This window comes from Echiichthys vipera (genome assembly GCF_963691815.1).
Source record: "Echiichthys vipera genome assembly, chromosome: 14".
NCBI lineage: Eukaryota > Metazoa > Chordata > Actinopteri > Perciformes > Trachinidae > Echiichthys > Echiichthys vipera.
Genome location: NC_139839.1, coordinates 20924561 through 20952240, shown reverse-complemented (window position 1 = coordinate 20952240; position 27680 = coordinate 20924561). Strand labels below are relative to the sequence as shown.

The following is a 27680-nucleotide window of genomic DNA, read 5'->3' as shown; positions in this document are numbered from 1 at the left end:
TGTGTGTGTGTGTGTGTGTGTGACTAAGAGAGAGAGACGCTCTACCACAGAGCTTTCTTAATGGGTGGTATTTCATTTCAAGAATGTCTGTCTACCACATATGAGATATATTAATACACGCGACAAATGTAGCAGCACTGAACACAAACAGTGTTTTAAACCTCAGAATCTTTTGCAGTGAAGCTTTTATGTGACATTTTTAAATGAATATTTCCTGAAAGGAATGTACTGTATGAAGCAGTCACTACAGATGAGTTTTGAACATCGTTTAGATTTTTGTTACATTTTTGTTAGGGGAATGAAAGATACATGAAATGAATAGACTGGTTATATTATACTGTTGTCAACAAATCCTGTGAAAAGACCAAAATCAGCCATGCCTGTGCAGCAAAAGCTTTGTCTACCTTATTCCTCTGTGACTGAAGAGCAACATTTTTTATGCTAGCATGGCAAAGTTATGAGTCCCCCTACTCTGCATCTGATCGGCTTGGACTCCTCTAGTGCTACCTTTGTTAGTTGGGTTGGTTAGGTTTAGGCCTGAGTGTGACTGGTCAGGGTGAGGGTAAGAATATTAGGGTAACCAATCAGGAAAAGTAGGGCAGTTGCCATTGCCATGCTAGGAAGAAATATTGCTACATAGAGCATCATAAATCCAAATTATGAGTCACAAGTTCCTTCATTACCATCAACATGAGCTGTTATTTAAATCGATTACACACACAGAGTCCTGCTGTTCTAAATACTTACAAGTGCGGTAAATACGTATTGATACGCTCATGAAAATAGTTCCCAAGAAAGGTTCTATGTACTCCTGTTTGAGTGATATTTTCCAAAAACTACAGTGCCCAGATGTTTTAGGATTTTTAGCCTTTAAGATTACGGTGTTTTAAAAGATTTACGCTTTCGTAGAAAGAAATAGGCCACAGACAGGATGGCGGAGTTATTACCAGTTATTACCTTCTGAAATTCATTTTATTTTTATGTTTAAATATTCTGTTGAGGTTTCTGAATGAAGTTTCAAAATATCCTTGAAAAAAGTCCTTGGATTAAATGAGTTACTCTTTTTTAAATTGTATTAAATAAATATAATGAACTGAACTCAGTTTCAGCAGGCTTATCCAAAATGGGCATGAAAATGATTAAATAATAATCTCACCATTCAGTTTTTAGCAACATTATGCTACAAGGTGCTACACGAGTTGGAAACAGTCCTACGCAGCCACTGCTGGAATCAACATGGCCGTAGAAACATAGAAACAAGTATTAGGAACTTCCCGAGTTAACACACTGCTGGTTTTAGTCTTTTCATGGGATTTGTTGACACTAACACACATATAGAGCGACGTCAGTCTTATCCTATTGCTATTTGATTAATATTGTTGTCCATAGTGGCTTCTAATTTAAATATGGTTAAACCTGTCATAAATATGCATACACAACCTGCACAGCAACATTTGTGTTTATTGCAATATTATAAACTCTGCTTTGTTGTGTATTTAAGTTTCAATATTAGTGTTGAGGCGTGAATGTTAGTTGTAAATCTTTTGGTATTTTTAGAAACTACTTCCCACAGTTTATACATCAGACGTGTCATCACCACACCACAGCTGGTTCTCAGACTCCAGAGTTTCCATTTATCCATGGATCTCACTTAAAATCTCACATTTGAACCAACACTTATCTACTAATAAATCAAACGAATGAACACGACAGCAAAGGCAGAAGCAGCTGAGGAAAGGCTCGGCTGTCAAATCTTGGTCATCAGCAACATTAGCGTCTAACATCTGTCCCCTCTAACACTGTATGATTATAGACACACTGGGATGACCTCACTGCTTTTACACTTGTGAAAGAACTGAAACTTTGTCACAGAGTCATTATTGTCTCATCGACCCCTCGTGTCCCACTCACTGTTATTACATACACTGAATAACACTGCATCAATATGTCTCATGAATCATATCACATTGCTAGTTTTCTATTTTTGAATTGATTTTTGTACATGAGATCTCTATATATTCTACCTCGGATCAGAGAGAAGTTGCGGTGCTAATATGACTCTAATATCGATGCAGATGAGTAAGACTAAGGTTGAGATAGGAATAAGGCGCTTCCTGCACACTAAAAAATGCGACACATTTTTTTACTCTATTTTTGTCAAGAACAAAAACCATTGTGCCAAAATGAACTGACATTGCTTAGCATGTACTTCATCTACACACTGCATCACCATCCGTCTCTTCACTTGTCCTAATTAACTTTTATTTGGCACAATGTTTTTTTCACATAGAAACTTTTGGCATTAAATGTCTGAGCATGAAGCTCTTTAGAAAGCATGAACCTAGCATGTAGCATAAAAAAACATCCCTACAGCTATGGACATACTTATTTGAATGCACATCACAAGCACTGACTCTTGCAGTCAAACTTAATAATTCCTTGTTGTTTGTGTTACAGTGTGAAACTTTTGGCAGAGGCTGGCGTCAAGGAGATGTCGGCCTTTGCCTTATCTCCATCCTGGATAAAAGTGTGCACACCATGCCGTTGTTCCCCTGACAAGCCCTCTGCATTTCTTACAGTGCGTTAAAGTCCTCCTGTGCAGTTTAATCTGTTTCTTACAGTTTTACATACCTGTAACACAATCAAATATTGATATAAGAGGTGTCTATCATCTTAAATACATGTAATTGTGCCTAAACAATCCCGCTTTTAGTACATTTTCAAAGTCAAGAATACAGACATAATATTTTGTTTTCCAGCCCCTAAGTGTTTGGAGATTCACAGTGAATTGAGCGACTGGATCAGTAAGAGCAGCATGGGAGAACTCCAGCCCTTCAGAAATATATTGTTTGTGTAATGGGTCAAAGGCAACACACCTGCTGCGTCCTCTTTCTGCTTTGTTTCAGTCCTTCAAAACTTTATCCAGTTGTCCGACAGCAGTATCTGGGTCAAAGCGGTATAATCGAGTGGAGGCCTTTACATTCACATTATCGCTCAGATTGGTCCTCTTGTTTTGTCCAAGGTGAGATTGCTAGTAATGGGAAGGATACATGGAGAGAGGAAGAGTTTGTCCGTTTGCTCCCCTGTGTTTATCTTACAGATACTTCCTTTAATTTCTCCAGATATCCTGTCAGTTAGAAGCTCACCAAGGCGTAGACCATACTTCAGAAAGGAAATGGCGGTGGCAACAGATGGAGAAATAGGGAGAAATCAGTAAATGTGCAGCAATTTCTTTATACATAATTTCAACACTACAAGAAATTTGAAAGGCATCACTTAAACCCAATCAAGCAACATTGTACTGAGAAGACTGTGAATTTGTACTGACCTGTAGAGATAATAGAAGAAAGAGAGCAGATAAAAGCCCAGCTTACACCAGGACTCCTTCTGGCAGTAATTGAGAATGTCGGCGTTCATCACACTGACGGGATCATACATGACCTCTGACCCATCAGCTGGCCGGTGAAAAAACCTAAAAAAGCAGAGAGGTTTGGCTCACGCTTGCACCGGATCAACATGAAGCTAGTCAGACATCTGTTATGGGACTGTACCTCCACAGATGGTAGAAGAGCAGCGGGATATTTAGGCCGAGTGTGACCCACTCTCCAGCACACATGAACATCAGGCAGAAGAGCCCATGGATGGAGTACTCCGGTACCACCAACTAACAAGAACAGACACAGAGAATCAGGTTATAGGTCTGCATAGAATCTAGAGCCAGACCGATTTATGGGTATTGGCCTATCACAAACATGTCAGTATCTATTGGTGTGTATGTTGTCCAGTATGAAAACTTTTTTACAGAACATAAAATGCAAGAGCAAGTGTTTACGGTGATTCAGAATTTGTGTTATGTAGTTCTTTTTTTACAATGGTAAGCAATTGACTGATACAGTACTGATGTTTATTAAGCTTTTTTGTTTGTTTTTTTACTCTGAAGAGTTCTATCGGTGTAAAATCTCTATAGAAAAGGCCCATAATCCCATATCAAGTTCTGATAAAATCACAGTATTCAGTAATCACACTCAACAACTGCTAGGGAAACACTGAAACGCACATGGATCACATGTTGTGATAGAACTACAATCTATGAAACCAAAATCACACTGCGAGGCAAATACTTTCACACAGAAGGTGTTAATGTTACTCATGGCTCGCTGATGCTATGAGTACAAATATAGTTTCATACATATGCGTCTCATCTTCAACTGCTCATCTGTTGTAGGGGCAGGGGGGCATCAGCTTCAACAGGGGAACCAGAACTTCCCTTCCCCGGGCCACATTAACCAGCTCTAACTGGGGGGATCCCGAGGCGTTCCCAGGCCAGTGTGGAGATATAATCTCTCCACCTGGTCCTGGGTCTTCCCCGAGGCCTCCTCCAAGCTAGACGTGCCTGGAACACCTCCCTAGGGAGGCGCCCAGGGGGCATCCTTACTAGATGCCCGAACCACCTCAACTGGCTCCTTTCAACACAAAAAGCTGACTAACTCATTTCTGAACCAATCTCATCCATCCCCAGAGCTTATCCACTGTGGAGTTGTTTGACTACCTCAGTGACTTCTACCAGGGAAACTGACGACAACCCCCCCCCCCATCAGCCTCCAGCTACGCCTCTACAATAGAGGTTGTGTTAGTTGGATACAGGAGTTTCTCAAAGTGCTCCTTCCACCGTCCGATAACCTCCTCAGAGGTCAACAGCATCCCATCCTTTCTTTACAAAGCTTGGATGATTCCTGTTTCCCCCTTCTGAGGTGCTGAACGGTTTTCCAGAAGCACCTTGGTGCAGACCAAAAATCCTTCTCTACGACTCCTTGGAACTTCTGCCACACCAGCTGCTTTGCCTCTAACACGGCAGAGTAGATCTTGAGGCCACAGCTCACTGCCGCAGCCTAAGCAATGGAAGCTTTAAAAAATGCCCACTTGGGTTCAATACCCCAACCTCCACAGGAATGCCAGAAAATCTCTGCTGTAGGATGTGAGTTATTGTATAGTTTGACATAGATGGTTCAGGTCGCTCAGCTTGCTTCTAGACCTCTGAATCTACTGAATGTGAACAGTTACATATCCTCATGACGTCTGATATTCACTCTCCTTAGCTCTGGTTTGGTCTCCACCAACTCCTGGGGAAATATGAGTGGCTAACCTCCACAATGTTCACCAGCTAGTTGTTAAACCAGCTTTGTCTGATGTTTGGTGCTGGAACAAATCAAAATATTGATTATAGCTACTATAAAGAACAATTTTTTTTATCAGATACATTTTTTATTGACACAACAAACTTTAACCGCTCCAATCAACCGATAGAGCTTCTCGTTGACGGAAAGTATTGTTGATGGGACATGTCATAGAAACAGAATGAGAGTAGAATAAACATTCCCATTCAAATCAACTTGAGGATGTTCAGCGGCCATTTGAATGTTTACCGTTACCATTGCAAAGAACTGTGACCATTCTAGGGGGCTAACTTGTGCATACATTTCCATATAAACCGACTTGTATCAAGTTGAAGACTCACTGAGGTGAGGTTGTACAGAACATGGAGAGGTGTCTTTTGTGCTGGCTGCCTCGCTGCTACAAAGGTATTGAGGATTACTGTATTTAATTGCTTCATATTTCTATTGGGAAGTTATCAAGAAAAGTGAGTTAGTGAGTGAGACAAACTTTACGGCTGCACTGACATGTTGTCGCCATAACAACTAACAGCAATCGCCATTTTCTCGTTCTACTCTCATTCTATTTCTATAGCCATTACTCAACGCTTGGGGCAAAATAACCCTGGGCTGGGTTGGCATGAACACAATGTCAGACTGAATAGTGAAAAGCAATTAGTCTAGATCAGGCGAGATTGATCACCTTTCTAATTGAAAATTGATTATGAAACAGATTTGGTACTTTGCGTTGGGGAGCGTACTAATGGTTTTAACTAGATAAGTCAATTTTGAAGATGTAATTTGTACCTCTCTGCGTATTGCCTCCCTCTGTAACAGTTAGAGGTCAATGAAATTATTTTGCCCCACAGCAAATATATGAAATACATCATCTAATTTATTTTTCAATTATATAGTGGTGCCGTGATTTATCAGTAGCACTTAAGTCCCTTTCAGTGCACCATTGTGTAAACTAATGAATCAATAACTCCAATTAAGTCAATAGTAGACATCTGTGAATCAAATACAGGTAAACCTCCAATAAGCATTTTTCTGCTTTTGAACATAATTGGCTCTATTCGTTTAAAACTGTCATAGAAACCCTGTAAGATAAAACTGTACTCTGCATAAATATTTGTGCCCTGATGGTACAGTTAACATGCCACCTTCCCTGATAAATTAAAGCTCCTGTTGTATTACGTTTTTTTATTGATATAATAACTTGAGCTTATTTGAGGCTGTTAATGCTGTTAAACATTTTTGAAAACACACATATAAAAGGGCCTCCGCAGCATGTCACATTCCGTTTCAGGGACAACAAGCTCTCTTTCTCGAAGCCTAGACATATGAAGAGAAAAACATCACAACACCTTCTTGACTGTATAACTGTCCTCCATCTCAGAGCGTTGGAGGTGGGCTGTGGGGATGGGCTACATGTGAAAATGAATCAGTGTACGTCATGGTCCTCACAATGGAAAGACAAATGGTCACGCTTGTCTGAAGCCCTTCCGTTTGAGTCACCCAGCTTCAGCAGGTAAAAAAACATTACTCACTCTGCGGAGCAGGTTGCAGATTCTTTCAATGTTGAGAATCCTTTCCCTCTGTGGATTTAAAGAAAGTCTGATTAACACTGTGCATTTCCTCATCTTGTTCACTAATTATGAAGAGTCTGTCCATGAAAATAAACCTCAAGGTAGAGATAATACTTCAGAGAATAATGTTTCAAGCTGACACTTTTTGACACATTTCAGCGACACATCAATAAAATGCAACAGAGTAAGTGTTTTAAAATATATAGAGATTCCTGCTTAAATATACATCTCATGGCTTTGGTAAATGGTGCATCTGACAGTTGATTCTCCACTTCAGCCACCAAAAAATAGTCTTAACAACTAGATTAAATGAATAGTAATTGATTGATTAACCAACTTCATTGTTTCTCTAATGTTTTTTATTATAGACTATAGGTATAATAAATACATCTTCATCTACATGCAACCAAGCATAAAAAGTAAATAGTAGGGAAGCACAGATACGACTCTTTCAGTCCTGATACTGATACCAATACTAATACCAATACCAATACCAATACCAATACCAATACCAATACCAATACTTATACCAATACCAATACCAATATTAATACCAATAATAATACCAATACCAATACCAATACCAATACCAATACCAATACCAATATTAATACCAATAATAATACCAATACCAATACCAATACCAATATTAATACCAATATCAATATTAATACCAATACCAATACCAATACCAATACCAATACCAATACCAATATTAATACCAATAATAATACCAATACCAATACCAATACCAATATTAATACCAATATCAATATTAATACCAATACCAATACCAATACCAATACCAATATTAATACCAATACCAATACCAATACCATTATTAATACCAATACCAATATTAATACCAATACCAATACCAATACCAATATTAATACCAATACCAATATTAATACCAATACCAATACCAATACCAATATTAATACCAATACCAATACCAATACCAATATTAATACCAATACCAATACCAATACCATTATTAATACCAATACCAATATTAATACCAATACCAATACCAATACCAATATTAATACCAATACCAATATTAATACCAATACCAATACCAATACCAATATTAATACCAATACCAATATTAATACCAATACCAATACCAATACCAATATTAATACCAATACCAATATTAATACCAATACCAATATTAATACCAATACCAATACCAATATTAATACCAATACCAATACCAATACCATTATTAATACCAATACCAATATTAATACCAATACCAATACCAATACCAATATTAATACCAATACCAATATTAATACCAATACCAATACCAATACCAATATTAATACCAATACCAATATTAATACCAATACCAATACCAATACCAATATTAATACCAATACCAATATTAATACCAATACCAATATTAATACCAATACCAATACCAATATTAATACCAATACCAATATTAATACCAATATCAATATTAATACCAATACCAATACCAATACCAATATTAATACCAATACCAATACCAAAACCAATATTAATACCAATACCAATATTAATACCAATATCAATATTAATACCAATATTAATACCAATACCAATACCAATATTAATACCAATACCAATATTAATACCAATATCAACATTAATACCAATACCAATACCAATATTAATACCAATACCAATATTAATACCAATATCAATATTAATACCAATACCAATACCAATACCAATATTAATACCAATACCAATACCAAAACCAATATTAATACCAATACCAATATTAATACCAATATCAATATTAATACCAATATTAATACCAATACCAATACCAATATTAATACCAATACCAATATTAATACCAATATCAACATTAATACCAATACCAATACCAATACCAATATTAATACCAATACCAATACCAATACCAATACCAATATTAATACCAATACCAATATTAATACCAATACCAATGTTAATACCAATATCAATATTAATACCAATACCAATATTAATACCAATACCAATTTCTTGGACTTTGGGTGTCGGCCTTTACAGAGTGCCGATCTGATCCCAGTGTTAAATGACTAAGCTGTTTGTCTGACTGTGTGGAAGTAACTGGGATCATTCTTTATGTGTGAGGCAACATCAGGCTTGACGTAAACATTGCTTTCCTAACTTTGTAAAAATACTGCAACAAATAAATACATTTAAATGTACTGAATCGTCATTTATTATTGAAATAATAATAAAAATAATGATAATAATAATAATAATGATAATAATAATAATAATAATAATAATAATAATAATAATAATAATACTTTAAATGAATTCAATAGATCTGCCCCATTGTCACCGATACCCGATCCAGCTATGTGAGTAAGTATTGGCCTGATATCGGTATCAGTGCATTCCTAATACATAGTGGGTTGTTGAGAAAGGCAATCTGATGGAAACTGTCCATCACTAAATAAAGACATCAGTCACATATGAAGCAATAAGGACAGTGATGTTTAGTGCAGACATTTTGCACTGAAGCTTAGAGGTTGGGTCTCCTGTGAGCCATGACAGAGGGCTCAATGATCCCTTTTACAAATGAATGCCATCCATCTTCTACTAGCCAGCAGCTAGTGGACTCTTATGGGGATGTCTTATTTGGGAGTCCATTGATTAGCCAGCAAAGCAAATTAGCTGTTTTGCTGTTGCTCCTCCAGATTAATGTGTGTCAAACACCAGGGTTAGAGAGCGGGTAAACAAAATAGTCAGGTTATTAACAAATGGATTGACAATTGATTTTCTGTCATTTATTTTGTGACACAAAATATATAAAGTAGATAAGCAGCATGGATATGCTATATGTTCAGCATGTGTACACCATGCTGGTGTTTGTATAATCTGTATGTAATGAAGCATCAGCTGGAAAGACTCTCATACTCATTTTGGGATATATTGAGGCCTCTGTCTTAGTTACAGGATGATGGCTTCCAATATTGAGGCCCTGTGATGTCCGTTCCCTTTAGGCAGAACCACGAGCTGCACCTTATGAATTCAAACTCCCCCGGTGACCTGGTAATGGATGTTGCCCTGAATCTACAACATTCAGGCATCAAGACAGACACTGGCTTTATAGCATCACTGTCTACTGGCAGCTGTGGGTTTTAGTCTGTCTTTTTCTTCTATTTGCCTTGTGCAGCCTATCCTTCCACCACACTGAGCTTTAAATTATAAAGAGCACAGTGCTGGACCTGCCAGCTGAGCTACTGTAGATTTTATGGCTTGTAATTGCACTTATAAATTGTTGTCCTGCAGTAAAACTCTGCAGAGATTTTATAGCCTGGAACTGCCCTGCCATGCCCTAATTAGTGTCAGGTCATCCACTTCACTATGAATTTTTAATTGTTCCAACAAGGGAAACGCGACTAAAAAAATTAATTAAAGGCAGTAGGCACATTTTACAATATACAGAACACATAAAAAGCACACAGTGTTATCAAGGTTATGGAATAATTAGTCCTCTCATCAAGTAGCAGGTAAGAATTGTAATGTTAATAACATTAGAGAAGGCTTGAAATGATGGAAATGTCAAGAAGAGCTTAACTTTTGCCTCTTTTTTTTTTACTATTTGCTATTTCATGGAGAGAGATATAATACTGCGGCCAGTAGACGTGGCACTGCTCTTTTTAAAGCCTTTCAGGAGGAAATCATTCTACACGTGCTGAGTTTACAGCTGAGCACACAACACAAACAGAACTCTGCTGACATCCGAAATAATTGCTATTTATTTCCCAAGCCTCTTGTCCATGTATGTGTTCTTTTGTTTGTGCAGTTAATAGCAGCGTCACATCCTAGCTGCTTTTTTTTCTCTGAACAAATCAGATATTTTGATTGAAGAAAATACCCCTGCCCAATATAATGCAATCCAATACAGTAGCCTTGATACAAATCCTTCTGCTTGTAATGTTCAATATGTGTAAGCCCCCCATCTTTGTCTGAGGGGAAACTGATTATTCGAATCAGAATTGTCAGAGCTTCTGTTTTCAGTTGCATTATATTTTACAGGTGTTGCAGTTATTGTGTCCTCCCCCTGTAGCTGGCGTTCCTCCACACTCCCACAGTCTGCTTTCACAGTTTCCTCTCCCACTCCTCATCACTCTCACTTTGCAGGTTCACATGATTGCTAGAACATTTTCTTTAACTTGTGAAAAAGACATTCACAGCCGCTGTTAACTTGTTAAGTTAATAATGACAGTCATTATTCACTCATGATGTTATATGATGTTTTTGCAAAAGAACACTGAGGCAGGTTTTCTATGACTTAAGGGTCCCATATCATGCTCATTTTCAGTTTCATGTGGGTTTTCTCATACTGTCTGTGTGAATATACCTATTTATCCATTCTCTGTTTTAGCACCTGTCTCTTTAAGCTCTGATTGGTCAGCATTCCCAGGTCTTCCACATCTATGCTCTCAGTGTCTCTGCAGGCTGTTCTCATGCACTTTTTATACTTATAACAACAAAAAGTAATACCAATAATTGGTCCATTTCCACATGTTTATTTTGTGTGTATTCCGAATTTTTGTAACTTTAGAAAGCGATGCACTGTAATGCGTGTGTATTCAACTCATTGAAAGCAGGAGACGTAGTATAAGAGTCCCAAAACACAGGACTTTCACCCGGGTAGGGGTTGTTTCCCTGCTGGCGTTAATATCCCGGATGTATTAAACCAAACCACGTAATTTTTCCTAATCCTAATCTATTGGTTTTAATGCCTAACTCTAACCATCACCATATGTTAGCTAAAGATGGTAATATATAGTAGTAGTAGTAGTAGTAATAGTGCCTAAACCTAATGGGCACCAAAAGCAGCGGCTGCGGTCCACTTCCGGTCCGTCGCCTTCTTGTGGTTGACTTACATTCACCATTTTGTAAAATATCATATACATTTTTTGGGACGATATCGTAGGAACCTATTCATGAGAATACGTTGGTTTCTGCACCATCACTGCAGCCGGGGAACGACTTCAACTGCCCTTTCTACTTTCTATATACAGTACATAGTATAGTTGTACAGAAGCCTTGACGGCTCGTTTATAGGCACAGTTTCTGAATACAGGCTGTGTGCATTTCTTTGTGTTTGTGTTGAGTGTTTACATACTTTCATACAGCACATTAACCCCCTTTATAATAATAAAGAAATGGAAATCTCACCTTTAAGTGAATGAGTTGTCTCTTGTTACAAGGAATTGAAACCTTAAAATCTGCACTTTTATTGTGGCGACAGCACAATATTTCACTTTATAAAGAGCGTCTTCTTTTACATCAATCTCTTTAATTGACTATGCCAACAAGCTGCAGTCTTTAAAGAAGCTTGATTGCTTCAATCTGCATACAAATGAGCGTTCAAGGCAAATGCTGCCTGGGTGATACTGTTGCAATCACCTGGAAGCTTGGATTAGTAGGAATTGTTTTCAAAGTAGTAGAAATATTTGATGTTGACTAAATGTAGCTGAATAAAACATTAGAAAGATGTCCTTAGTTTACATAAAAGGACTTTATGAACTAAAATGTGAAATATAGACTGATACAGTAACTGATGCATCGAAAGGTCATATTTAACATTTTTAGAGTAAAAGCTTCCATTTGTTCTCAGTATGTATGTTGGAGCTTCTCTTTAGAACTGAAGAGAAGGGATTTCTGAGTGCACACGAGGGTTTGATCATTCCTGAAGTGAAACGGCAGGGTGCTTACCGCTCTGGTGGGATTGCTCTGATCAATGGGGTTTTTGAAGTCTGTGCGAAGCTCATCAAAGGCAATGATCTGAAAAACAACAGACAAGTGAGTTTGTCTTCAGCTGGTTACCTTAAGAGCACTAATGAATACACAAACTGTAACTGAATAAAGATGGCATCTTTTCAACTACTCTCAAGAACCATCTTGTCTCAAGTCAGAGCCTAAACGTTGTAACTATCCTAGAACAGTTTACTGTAACGCACACTGCATCTTCTACAGTTGCACCATCACTTTGCCCGAGCACACATGGTGATTAAATGGTGAATGTGTATATAATTACTAACAGCCTCTTTCCCTTTACGCTGCGCATGAGCTCCGATATGTGTCATTTGTCATTATGTAGGATCTTACTATTTATGAAGTTAAAATTCTCATGGATTTAATTCACCCTGTATTGTCACGCAGTGTTGTTTAGGATTTTACCTCCTGTAAATTTACCCTGATAATAAAGTTCACATTAGAAAATATGCAATATCAAGTGAGACATAGGCAACTGTCAACTCATTTCTTATGAAGATTTGCATTTCTTATTCATAAACCTTTGGCAAAGGTTTGTTATATTTAAATTGAAGACTTAAAAAGTATTCTTTGTTGAGTTGTGCTTAAGAGGATTAGTGACTACTGGAGGTCTGTATAAAATCTATTTTCTTTGTCCTTTTTTGTAAAACATCCCAATATATAAATCTGAGATCACTGTAGAGAAAATAATGTCTTTGTTTAGATATGGTGATAACTCTCTAATTGCTCCCTGCATGTGAGGTAAGTATGAGAGATCATTTTTCTCACCAGCTCCTTGATTAATAGCGCTATAAAAATACCAATAATTCTCGGTGTAAAGGCCACCCGCTGTGCTTATCATCAGTTCAGCTTTTAAACAGTGATGCTTATCTTTGATGGCTCATTGAAAAGCAATAAAAAGCAGACATTATTTGCAGATAAGTAATGGTCTGATTTGCGTCAACAATGACTGATTATAGGAAAATACTATCTGTTTGAAATAAAAACAGTCCTGCTGGTAATCTCCCCATACGAGACTATAAGGCTCTCCCTCATCTTCCTTCACACTTAGCTCTGTTGTAAACAGATGCAGTTTCCATGGCGACACGGTGAGCCCCTCAGTGGGCTCCGTGGTTACTATAGCAGTGAACAAACGCTCTGATTGGTCGAGGGCCATGTAGAATTGGGGTGCTGTACCCGTGGGTAGAGGCAGACTGGGGGAAGGGGTGAACATAATCATAGTTGGATAAGTGTCTCAATCAAACGGTTGGACGCTGAGCCAGACACACGCTTCTCCCCGTCTCTTTCACACACAGACACACTGACTGACTCATATCTAGTCTCACCCACTTAGTCAATTGGTACGTTAGTCATTTCAAGTCTTATGTTCATAATGATGTGTATGTATTTTACATTATTCCTGTCTCCACAGATCGAATGTTAAAGGTGAGGGATCAAAGCTTTTGTGTTGGTTGAGTCTGCACATGTGTAAACCAGCAAGCCAAGTGCGCCGGTGTCCAGCAATCTGTGCAAACTCCACTCAAAATGCCGCAGGCAGACAACATCGTTGTGTTTTGCCGCCTCCCTGTACTCATTTTGTGCAGTTTGCAGAAGCCTGAGCTCCTTGTTTGAGGAACTGTTTATCGTCAGTTCTCTGGGATCCATGGACTTTATTCTGTGGAGGGATGGAGCAGACTGGAATACGTCTTTTTGGTGATAGTTTTATTTATACTGGTGATAAACCAGCATGTAAGCACGTCACTTAGTGAAAAAAACACACAAATACAGTTAGACACAAAATCCTGTGTTTTTCAGGCTTGGGCTTTTCCTGTAATTCTGTGCTCTGTTTCAACTAATTCTGTCTTTGCAGGTAGGCGTCTGAAGATTGAAAGGGAACAACATGTAATTTGGTGGCTTTTAAGAGGCAATTTAAAATGTCACTCACATATAGGTACAATTACACTATATGTGAGATACAGCTGCCACATTTATGCATGCCATTACCTCTAGAGTACCTGAGAGAGGCGTGTGTGTGTGTGTGTGTGTGTGTGTGTGTGTGTGTGTGTGTGTGTGTGCGTGTGTGTGTGTGTGTGTGTGTGTGTGTGTGTGTGTGTGTGTGTGTGCGCGTGTGTGCGTGTGTGCGTGCGTGCGTGCGTGCGTGCGTGCGTGCGTGCGTGCTGTGATCCTGTGTGTAGGTGGATGTGTTTGTCTGCCTGCGTGGGACGGACCGTGGACTTTGACAGGCCCTACATTTAGTTTCCGTGTGTGTGCAGTGCTACTCACCTGCCATATGACGAAGAAGATGAGAGCGGCACACAGCACCAAGGTGAGCATGTAGCAGAAGGCCGCAAAGGTGAATGCCATGGCAGAGTCCGCCAGTCTGACGGAGAGATGGGTCGAGAGAGAGAAGGGGATCTACCCCCTGCTCTCTGTCTCTCTGGCTATTGCTTACCCTCCTTTTAGTGGAGGTTATTATCTGTTCCCCCCTCTGATGAGAGCGGATTGTGTGTCGACCAGGTAGGTAGAGCACCCTACCTACAGCAACAATCAATAATCAGCTCGGCTTCACTGCTTCCAGTCTTTGTCTCTCTCAGTATTACTGACAGCAGGGCGACCCCTGTCTCGCTTTGCTTTAGGAAGCACTTGAATGCCTGTTCGCAGCCACAGTTGTCTGTTGTTGGCCCGGTGCTCCTTTTTTTTCAGTCTCTAATAGGCAACATATCTGTCTCCTCCTCCTCCTCCATGTAGTTTCTCTTAAGAGAAAGCCTACACATAATTTTTTCTTCTCACAGTAACACAAGCCCCAAAGTGTCTGACTGACACGCTGACAACAACAACAGAAGCACAGGATTCTTGTTGATACTAAGCACAGCCCTGCGTTTTAAAAAGAGGATTATGGTCTGAGATGGCTATGGCTCATGATAGTTATTTCAGGAGTTTGTCGTATGGCTTTCAGTTCATCTGTTGCTCTGGAGCAAGAACACCATTAATGACGCACATTTGTAAATCACATTTAACACAACTGTAAACAACCACAGTTTGTAGATTATGTGTGCTTTATCATTTACAGACAGTCTCCTGTTATATTATTTATGTTATTACTACATTTATAGGAAATGATTTGCCCTCATGAATCAGATATATTGCTTTGCACATGAAACAGTTATATTCTGACAAAGCAAATTCCTGGTTATTTTGCAAAAAAAACCCAGTATAAAATAATAAGTATAAATATTGGAATTTCAAATGAACCAACTACTTTACATTACAATGCCAATATCACACATACGAGAGGACTCACAAATACAAGATCAGGATACAATACTGATGATGGTTTGAGTTAGCATGGATCGATAGCTTGACCGAGCTTAATATCAAGTAGAGAATACCTGCATCTGGTTGGAGACGTGTCTGCCACTGAACAGTCCACTCTGTCCTCGTCTCTGTCAATCTGAATCGGCACCATGTCAGAATTCTCTGCTCTGCATCTTTCTCTCAGACACATCCCTCTGATATCTCCAAAAACATTGAGGTTTGTCTTTGCTGACGTGCAGGGTGAATGATTCAATTCTGGGGGACAAAAGAAGGGGACATTTAACTAGAACCCTGCAGAACATCTACATGTTGAGTCGCATACTTAGAAATATCTTCTGTTCTTAAGAAAGAAAAAAGAATCAGCCCTCAGAAGTCATAAGTTAATTAGTCCACCTTTCCATTTTCTCCCCCTTCCCTATTTGCTTTCCTTTCTTTCTAAAGTCCTCCTCTTTGTCTTCCAGAGATTTTGAAAACAGACCTGAATGTGTTTCCTGAGTCTACTGTCTCTGTCTGTCTCTTCCTCTATTTCTTAGACTGCGAGAGAAATATTTCTATCACGCCTGATGTTATAACGGTCAACCAATAGCATTGCTCTCCCTCCCTCTCTTATTTGCTCTCTCCTTCTCTCTCTCCTCCTCCCCTCTGTCTATCAGTCTCCCTCTCTCGCTCTCTTTATACATTTCCATAATCCCTTGTTCCCCAGGGAGTGATGAGGGGGCAGGGCAGGCTGCAAAATGTTTTTCCTTTTGTGTGCATTTCTCTCTCTCTCTCCATTCCTCTGTCATTCCCTTTCACCGGAGCCTTCAGTCATCCGTCACTTCATGAAATGAACTGTAAGTCTGTTTCTTAGAGGCTGTTGCTCTCAATCACCTGCCAATCTTTCAATTACCCACTCTATTAGCTATCCGTGCGAAATCGGCTTGATTTCACTTTTTGTTCGTTCTCTTCGTTTTCCAACCTCAGCTTCCCATTGAAAAGATTTGAGAAACTGGTGCCATATATTTTGTTAAACGTATCAAATATGATCGCCACTGATTTTCCATGTTGATCTGTAGTTTATTTCTAAGTCTGTGTTGCAAAAACATCTACACACAAACAGCATTTGGAAAAGTGCTTCCCCACTGTCTCATTACAGTCATCGCTCTCTGCTGTTAAATCAGGGCAGGGCAGGTGTGATGTGATGATGTCATGCAGTGGTTCCTAACCTTTTTTTGTTGCACCCACGGCTGAGCTGAGCTGATCCCCCAATGAATGGATTATAGTTTGTTGAAGTACCCTGATTGGGAATCCCTTATGTGCTGGATCCAGATGAGGAGAAGCGTTTCTTCAGTGCTTTGTGGGAGTCAGGAAACAGAATGTCTAAAGATCCTGTATTTCTCCTCCTTCAATATAACAGCCTGTAAGCCCACCACCTGTGGACACGTGGATCACACTATCATAACCCAGATTGGCCAGATTATTGTGAATCTTCAGTCCCTGATCAGCACAGTGAACCCGTAGAGCAACAGCTTCTCATTTAAACCTGAAATAACAGATTTTTGGCCACTTGGGGGCAGTGGAAATGTGCTGTAAACACAATACCTATGGAGAATAAGTTTTTGGAAAGGCATATATATTGCACATTTTTTCAATTTATCAGCTGCATTTGTGCACTACTGGATGAGAGTTGGTAGGGGGATTGACAGAGGGTTGCTAGTGTGAGTTGCTAGTGCCAAAGTAACAATGAAGATCTACAATGTTAATATTAGTTATGTTTTCCCACGGGCATTTAACCCAGGGCTAGTCAAAGTGCGGTGTGAATCGTACTGCCCTGGGTTGAGGTCAGTCCTGGTTTAACAATGTGTGTGTGAAAAGGGGAAAAGTTATTCCAGGTTCAGATATGCAGTGTAACGCCCTTTTAAGATTCTCAAAGATGAACGTGGTAGGTATTTATTTGTTTATCTAAGGATTGAGAAATGAGATTATATCAATTTCCTCCGACTTTTGTCAAGTGCTTAGGAATCTGCAGTAGCTTGCTAAGTAAACATTTTCCTTGACTGTTTCAGGATTCATGGACTCATCATGTCAGATCTGATGTAAATACAGGGCTTTTTAGCTATAGCTGCACTTTTGCAGTGTACATGACTCAACAGTTACTTTTGGGCTTTTAGACACTGATAAAAAGAAATCAATTCATGTCAAAGTGAAAACAAAACTGGCTGAATTGATTAAATAAAGAGTGTTTTGCTGCATTTTTCTTACTGGATGCATTTCTGATCTACACTGATTCATGGCTGTATACACACGTTGCCTGGTCCATTACCTCTGAATCGCTGTCCACATCTTAAAGTGAATCAACGGGTGGGATTCAGCAATCTGGGTTAGTGTGTTAGCCATGTCATGGTTAAGCAGAGGTTGCTGGTCTATTTTAGTAAACTGTGTTGTCAATGATCGAGGATTCCCTGCAGTCTGGTCAGACTGTGTCGAGATGTTATTTTTGATTAAATTAATTTCTCACTTGTTTCATTTCTAAAGCCATTTGGGGTTTTAAACCGGCAAAGACATAAAAATAACAGCTAATAAGACTGATCCACCTTCAGCAACTTTCCTGTCTGTACTAACGTAGGGTGCTTATCAGTTTCTTAGTTTAGTGACATGGTATTAACTGCAGTTAGATGGTGCTGAAGGCTGCCAAACCGCCCTGGGATTTTGGCTCCATCTTGAGCCTGTAGTTCATCATTAGCTTGACATGAGTGTGTCTGGACCGAAACTACTGGAAGAAGTCCAAGAAGGTTAGTCCTCTGGCCCTCACAGCGAAACACTTTAATTCCTGAGTTTGCTCTCTTTAAATTCAACTAACTTGACATTTAGCATTGTGATATTAACACGTAAGTATTTGCTGCTGTCTTTGGCAAGTTTTTGTTGAATCAGACTCTGGATTTGACAACCCATTCTCAACTTAACTCATTGCATACTGCCGTTTTGTGAGGACCCTTTGACATCACTTGTCAATGCCTTGACATTGGTTTACCAAGGGACCAGCTGGTCCCGCGATGGCTGCTGGTGCTGCTATGAAATCTGCTTTGGTGTGTGGAAAGATGAGTCTTCTCCACTTTATGTACACCACTATTCTAAAAAGTACTCAGCTTCACTTGGACTTTTTCATGTTTTATTGTTGGAAATTTAAGGATCGGATGTGTTTGGGTCAAATAGATAGAGTTTTAAATGGTTTAAGGTTAACCATATATATTTAGAGATTGAAGAAATTTGTGGATATTATTTTGAAAAATTAGGTTTAAAGGTTGTTGAAAGAATACATAATTTAGAAATAACTTTTACTCTATTTTACTCTTTACCCATTGATGGCTTATACAATGGAAGATTGTATTTGGACATTGTGAAAAGTTGGAGGTCATTTTGCATGTTTTTTGTTTATGGTCATTTATATTTCTCTTGTATGTTTCTGTCCAATGGAAATGAATAAAAGCAAACAATTTAATGTTGTTTTGTTTCTGTTTCTTGTGTTTTATCTGTGATGATCTTTTGGTCACAGGATTATCAATGGACTGTGTATGAGTCAACTTTCTTTATGCCACATTTAATACAATTAAATGCAAAACAATGTGTTTTGCATAAAAAATATATAAAATAATTGAACAAATGCAAGTGCCGAAACAATATTGTCGAAATTAACAACACACACACGCACACCAACACGCACACACACACACACACACACACACACACACACACACACACACACACACACACACACACACACACACACCAACACACACACACACACACACACACACACACACACACACACACACACACACACACACACACACACACACACACACAAACAAAGATAGGGCAAGACAGGTGAGAAGTGCACATTGATTATTGATTGATTATATGGATGGAACATGCAATAACGGAGAGTAATCCAGCCTCTTGTTGAAAGCCTAGCAGGATTGTTCATCACTTGCAGTCCTAACCCACAGTGTGTCTTGCTGTTGTTTCATTGCTGGCTTTGGGCTGCCCACTAGTGGTGACAGTAAATGACTGCAGCTCCTGATGTACCTCCACATTCCTGTGACACTGTAAAGGCATGACATGAAACCTCATGAGTGAAACCCCAAAACACTTTAGTTAGGTGCCAGGATAATTTGCAGAAGGCATATGTTTCAATGTGAGCTGATGTCAATATATTTCTAGCGAGTTTATTTGTAGTTCAAACAGAAATGTAGATATATCGTTAATGATAATTTTCCATATTTCAGCGATAGGGTTGTTACAGTTTGTATTTGAAGCAGCTGGTAACTGCAGGAGAGATACATGAAGAGGAATTAAAATGTTTTGAAGTGCTACCGTCTGTCTTTACGATACTGTTTCATTTATATAGTTCATTTGTTTCAGGGACCACGTACAAGAAACATTACTTACATCGTGTAAAAAGATGATTTGTACCAGATTCTAGCTAAAAGCTAATTTCCATCTGCAGTTCTTGGGCAGGTAAAAGCAATACTGTAAATGCAATGGTCGCTACTGATCACAGCTTTGCAGCCTTTAAGCCAGTTATGTGGATCTGATAATGTTCATGACAAAGTGAGGTTATTAATTTTATTAGTTCGGTGTGTTCATCACTGAAAAGCTGCTGGTTTAACACAGTTCACATTCAAATGCTTTACTGCAGATCACTTTACAGTTGGACTTTATTTTATCAGTTGTCAGTTTCTTCAGCAATGGAGACTGACGCTGTGCTATGCTTCGTTTAAGTCACCTGGTTCAAATCTGTCCGAGATGAGATTGCAAGAACAATTTTAATTGGTATATTAGTGCAAATAAAGATTGACAGATTTTTAATTGTCCACAAGATGGCAACATACGAGCAGCAGAGGCAGCGACAGATGGTCACATTAGGTGTCTAATAACATCAGTATTAATTTACAAATGACTCACACTCAAAGAAGAATTATTCCTCCAGTGGTTTTATTTTCGGCATGTTCAGAAGACTGGAAAGAGCAACCGTGTTGGTGATTTAGGTGAAAAAACTACAAGAAAACTACTGACATATAAGATCTAGCTGAACTGATAATCATAGACTGCTGATAGCTCATAAACCCCGGTTACAGTACCACAGGAGGATGCCAATACACAAAGGAACAAGATGGGATCCATTTAATGCCTCCTGACCTGCTGCTCCTTGGGCCTAAATTAAATGCTTTTCTTTTCTAATGGTTGCACTGATCACTTTAACAATGAAAATAAATCAATGTTATCTAAAAGAGCACACAAAGGGCACAGTGAGGAGGTAATAAAACCTAATGCATACATTTCAGCCTACAGCGCTTCACTGACAGCTTTACAATGTCAAACAGCTTTATATTGTGGTTAAGAAGCTGTGGGATGCCAGGGTCAATTGTGCACAGATGCTGCAGGTCAACAACCCCCTGGAGCTTCTTGTCTAACAGGAGACAGTATGTCCTGACGAGCCCACTGTGATACGGCAGGATTATGATGTTTTTACCGACTGCCTTTCATGACGAACAGGTTCACAGGTGATGTCCTTATAGGAACAAATAAGATTTAAACTAGTTTAAATGTATTAACGGTGTGTTTATTGTGACCTCATGACAAAAAAGATACTACAGGTGGTTTCTATCGACCTCGGTGCTGGCAGGCAGCAGAGACTACACACAGAATGATGTAAAGCAACAAGCAAATACAACAAGTGGTTCATTGAACATGATCCCATTTTACATGAATTTATTCCAAGATAAAAATAAATGTGCAAGCGTCTGCCAAAAAAAAATCTCAGCAGGCTTGAAACCGTAAAAACGTCCTTAACATCCATGGATACAGGGTAGCGGAGCAGTAACCATAGCAACAAAAACAAATGCATTTAGGTTGCTTTTCAGCCTTAACCAGCCTTAACCAGAAACCTAAAGTTTTGTACCTTTTAAATATTGTTTGGATAATGCTGGAAGATGTCTCCATAGAGGTTGGCAGTTTTTTTGCAGTAATTTCTCTTTGGCAGAAGGTATCATTAGTAAGGCTACTGTGTATTACTGTAATTCAGCTGGAACAAAGAATGAAACATGAGCACAAAGCCAACTGTACTGAGACTGCAGGAATTCAGATACAATGTGTATTATAACAATGTGTGTGTGTGTGTTTATCTAATACACTCCAGTACAGAACTAAACCACAGTGAACCTCACAACAGCACAACTCCTTTTTCTGAAAACATGCCTTCTGTACCGAGATATATGTATTTATGTTTTTAAAGTTGTTTATGGAATTTGAAGATTTACTTTCTTTCCTAGGGGCATCAAGGACACACTTCTGTTCTACAGAAGTATTAGTATGCTGTTATGCAGCTGTGTTGCTTTACTTGTAAAGTTATTCATTCTCTTCTCTTCTCTACTTTCTGCAATTTGTGCTTTAACTTCTCATAAATCCTTGTTTGAACCCAAGCGAAGACATGAGACCATGCGCATGCAAAGACACACTCACAAAATCTTTTTAAAACAACTAGCAATTGTTTATTAATAAGTACATTTAAAAACAGATACATATATAAGAAAGCAAGCACTTACCAGGAAAAATAGCAAACACAAGTAGAGGGTGGAGGGACACACCTTGGGGGAGATTCTTGCACATCACTCATCATGGTTCGGCAGAATAACAACAACAACATATATGTGTCAGTGAGAGGCCACAAGATATATTTTTTAACATTATCATTTCATTTACTTTTGTGCAATGAGCAACCCAACAATAGATATCCCAGTGCTGGAGTCCATGGCCAGAGGGCACAGAGAGAGTGGAAATAACAAGGCCGTGTAGCTGCTTCACAGTCACAAAAGGTTCAGCTTCTTGCTCCAGCAACACAAATTTCTCTAATATTACATCAGAAAACTGGGATCCACATTTTCCAACAGTTCTAGAAAGCTCATGCTGCCCCGAAACATGAGAAATCTCCCATAAGACCAAAAAATCTTGCTCTCACTGATAATGGCATGGGAGATAATTATAAGTGACAAGCTAATTGGTCCCTGATGGCAACTGCTGTAAGCTAGTTCCATTTGCTGTGAAATGCAGTTGAAGGCTCAGAATAAGACAGGTCTGGGTTTAGCACCAATCATAATACGTTTATTTATAGAGCACCTTTTAAGAGCAGACGTCACAAAGTGTTTTACAAGCAAAGAAAAAAATAGCGTCTAAAAGACAAAACCACAAACATGGAATGGAGAAATCAAGCTAAAAAACATAAAAGACACTTAAAAAAATAAACAAGAGCAAGTCCAAACAAATCGGTCTTGAGCTGTTTTTTAAAAGTGTCCAAAGCTCGGAGGTCGAATGGAAGAGCGTTCCAAAGGAGCTACAAACTCAAAAGCCCAGTGTCCTTTTGTGTTGTGGGGCTGCAGCTGTTTAAACGTGATCAAAAGAAACTGGAGTCTAAATTTGATGGGAAGCCAGCGTAAAGAAATCAAAATGGGAGCAACATGAGACCTTTTGGCAACAGCATTTCCGAGCACTTGTGGGCGCTTCAGGGAAGTCTTGCTAAGGCAGGTGAAAAAGAATTGCAGTAGTCGAGATGAAAGGAAATAAACACATTAATAATCATTTCCAACTCAGCTGGGGACACAATTGGCCTGAGCTTAGCAACGCTCCTTGTGCTGGTACAAAACCGTTAACATGCTGGTCATGACTCAAAACACAGAAACACCTACAGATTACCAAGACTAAATGTCCTCAGGCACAGAAACACACACACACATATTCACTTTCTGTTGACACTGTTGATGAGGTTTAATGTACGGTAAATTTTGTGTTTTAGCATGTAGGTTGTAGTTGTGACAGTGTTGTATTAGACTGCATTATATTCAGAAATGTTGCTATTACTCTGCCCCCTCATTAATGCAAGTATGGAGGGAAAAAAATAAGAGCTGCCTCCTAATGTAATTCAGTACAACACCACCTTCAGCTATGACCTAAATATAAACATCATTGAATTGACACATTTGCAACAATGTCACCAAAACCTGAACATAATAAGTTAAATAAAGAGGTCACTGCACACTGGTTTCCAATGATTATTTTGCTACCATAATGCTTATTTCTCTCAATAAGCCAGAGTGGAGACCTCTCAAAGGAGGTCTGTCTGGTAGTGAATGACTGTGACTGAAGTATCAAAGATGGATAATGACATTGTTTGAGCTGACTGGTCCGTGACAGACATATCTGCTAATAAACTAGAGACGCACGCCCCCTCAGAGCGGGCTGATTGCTTGGCCCCCGGGTGCGCTGCTTGCACTCAAGAGATGCTCATCCGACTGGCTTCACACTCCACACTGCACAGCCTCGGGTCCTCAGCAATACACCTGCCAAGTGTGAAGTTGATTGGATGAACGTTTCTTGAGATATGTGAAGGACAGTCACGCATGCATACACACACTGACATATTCCTTCCTTTATAGTTAGATGATGCTGCTACAGCGCCAGCTATTGGCCGAAGGGCACAGAATTTTTCATGTCCCCTCAGACATCATATCTACACGTGTCCACCGAATATGGCTACAACAGCACAAAGTATGTGAGACATATGACGTGCAATCAGAGTCAGGAAACTTGACCTTCAACCAATCGCAGCAATGGAAGGACAGTGTTGGCTCTGTGAAAAGCAATGTTTCTAAAATCATTTTATGTAAGAAGTAGACAAAACAGTAACAGAATATCGATTCTTAGTTCATCAGCACTGCCTAGTTTGACTTTTTTATCCGAGCTTCATGAGCCTGAAAAACTGTGCTAAACGGCAGACTGGATGGTGACGCTGTCAGTCATCGTCCTAAACCCGCCCCACATGAGACACATGGTTTGCCCAAGGCCAGGTCACCTGGTTTCCATGCTAACATACATCATCATCTGCTCACGTTTAGTATTTCTAAGGGTAGGTCAATGTTAATTTTCATTTAAAAAAATCGCATTCAAGATTTTATATCCATGCACATATTTTAATCTGATTAAATGTGTTTGAGTATGTCTGTTCATTTAACGTTTTGGCTGCGGCCCATACATTTACAACACAAATGGGAAGGCTGATGACTTGACATTAATGAGGGTGAGTTCAATTAGCAGGAAATATGTGCACAAAGTCAAGAGGAGAGACTACTTATGAGTGTGACCGTATTGGGCAGCTATCTGTTGTTGGAATGAAAAGAGTGTGGTAAGTTGAATTACGGGTGACATTTCAAACCTTTCCCCATGTGTCATGGTGTGATTTTAGACTCTAGTCCTCTTTACAGGAGCAGTAGATACCAGTGTGCTGCTCCTCACATGGTGTTTTGGGTGTTTCCCCTCCCCCAGCCTTTTCTGTCCTCCAGATCTCAGTCTAATCTCTTTTAGTTCCCTCCCAGGTTTGCCATAATCATCCCTTCAGGTGGGTAATCTACAGCCTCCAATCCACAATTATTACAGGCAATCATCCACCAATAAAAACTAAATGAATTTCAACCAAATGAAAGCTTCTTTTTTTTTTTAATCGTTGCTATCAGTGTGGCTCTGGGGATGACAGCGTTGTTCAGTCAGGAAGTCAGCACTTCCAGAGTCAACAACTAGTGCTGCTGGATACAGACATCCATGGTAGCCAGAGGATTAATCCTAATCACCTGACAGGTCGACTTTTCCACTCGTCTAATATTTCACTTAACAACTGACCTTGTATTTTGAAAGGACTGTAAACAGCCCGGGAGCATAAATTGTCATAGATGTCCTCCAACTCCAAAAAACCTGGATCCTACAATTCCCATAGTGCAACTCAATAACATCTTTCATTAGCCCATCTCCACCTGTTACACACATGATATGTAGCCTAATTTCCTGCAGCTACAGGTCTCTCAATCAAAACACATCAGGATTCCTTCAGTGTTCATCATTTAGGAGGTTTTCACTGAGAGCCTAATTATTCACAGAGGTCTCCTCTGCTCCAACACAAACCTACCAGGTGATTAAAACCACTAAAATACTAAATACCGCAATTTTACATTTGGGCTGCGAGTCCAACAGTTGCTCCGCTTGTTTCTCTGAGAACCTCTCTCTACATTATCATCTTCACTTTCTTTTTTATTATTCATTGTCGTTTGTACCATTAGTTAAAAGTGTCCTATCGTTTACTCTTGCTGTTGATGTGTATATATGCATATGTGTATGGATTTGTATTTGCTTTTGTTTTCACTCTGTCTGTCAAAGCACTTTGTGAACTTCTGTTTTCAAAGGTGAGATATAAATAAAGTTATTATTATTATTATTATAAAGATCAGACATCTGCTGACTAAAATCCTTCATGCAGTTAAAATATAGTTATAAATGATCATAAGCTAAAGTGTAGCATAAAAATGAGGCTTAAAACTGAACACAAATTATGTAAGCTTCTGGCATACAACCACCAAGCTGACGCATGTACGAAAGGGATATGACGCCATTGACGAGCAAATATAACACACCGTTACCTTGAATAAAATGACAGATTTCTCGGGGTGTGAACATTGTTGAACCATTTGTGCAAGTAAAATGCACAATTCAACAAAATACCTAACATAGGTGCACTCGTTTTTAGACATTTTAAATGCACTCATGTCTTTAACTATAAGCCTACATGTTATAAAGCGGGTCTACTGTCAGATATAAATATGAAGATCAGAATGTTCAGTGGTGAATGTGATGTGTAAGGAGCAATATGGATGAAGCTGCTATATACTTTTAGTCTCTCTCTCTCTCTCTCTCTCTCTCTCTCTCTCTCTCCCTCTCTCTCTCCCTCTCTCCCTTCCTCCCTTCCTTAACGTTAAAGTTCGGATTTTTGAAGAGGGAATGTATGAGGTACTTATCCAGTGTATTAAGCTGCTTGAGATGGCAGATATTTGAATCCAGTCACAGAATCCGACTCCAGAAGAGTGACATCTTTTGCAGTAGATGACGGACGGCACGCCTCCAGTTTGGAGAAGCAGACAGGAATCCGACACAGAACCTCAGCAATGTACTGCTGTAAACAGGGGCAGCCGCCAAACATATTCTGTTCACTGACGATATACAGTCATGAATTTGTTTAAGTGTTACGTGTCATAAGTGTTATTGGGTTTTTCAAGGTTCTTTTTTAAAGGGTTATCAAACTAACCAATCGAGGCATTAATAGATCAGCAAATGTTCTGTGAGGTGGTGGTCAGGGTCTGGATAATGGATTCAGTTCCCCCAGGGGACAGGGCTGTCTGATGGCCTGGTAAAGCAATTGGACCATGATTGGACCGTTTTAAGGGGACTTAATACGTTCACCTGCTGCCCCCATCCACAGCAGTATGTTGTTTAGCTTTTGTGATGGTACTCCTGCCTATTTTCCCAAACTGGGGATGTGCTGACCCCTATCTACTGTAGGTTTTACACTAAGCATGGATAAAAACCTCATTCTACCTACCCCACTTCAGAAAATTAGAACTGTCCCTTTAAAGTCAAGTTTAGTTTGTCTTTTGTTCCTCCTTATAATAGCTTATAATGTGTTCTGAACTTCATCTGGTTTTATAGTAACATGTGTCATGATTTCAGGTTAAAATTCAGAATGTGTGTTTTCTCTCCACTACATCTTTGCGTGTAACCATCCAGACAACAAGAAAACCCACCAACCCACAACAGACCTAAAGAGAACAACATTTGGGAGTCTTTGACTCGAGGAGCAGATCTTTAGCTTTTTGCTTACAGCAGGGGTATATGTGATGATGTTTGATAACGACAGAGAGCAACTGATGAGGATTAAGGAGTGAAACGGCCATTCATCCTGGACTCCTGATGCGCAGTCAGGAGGACCAGC

At 39.2% G+C, this 27680-nt stretch overlaps 1 protein-coding gene across 1 annotated transcript; it reads right to left on the bottom strand.

Moving 5' to 3' along the window:
- Positions 1-2902: 2902 nt before the first annotated feature.
- On the bottom strand, positions 2903-14887 carry cnih2 (cornichon family AMPA receptor auxiliary protein 2; the record flags this gene model as incomplete). The annotated part of the gene is made up of 7 exons (XM_083927319.1): positions 2903-3031; positions 3147-3162; positions 3329-3472; positions 3552-3664; positions 6701-6748; positions 12485-12553; positions 14807-14887. The coding sequence occupies 7 exons, from the start codon at positions 14885-14887 to the stop codon at positions 2903-2905; spliced, it is 600 nt and encodes a 199-aa protein (XP_083783445.1).
- Positions 14888-27680: the final 12793 nt, after the last annotated feature.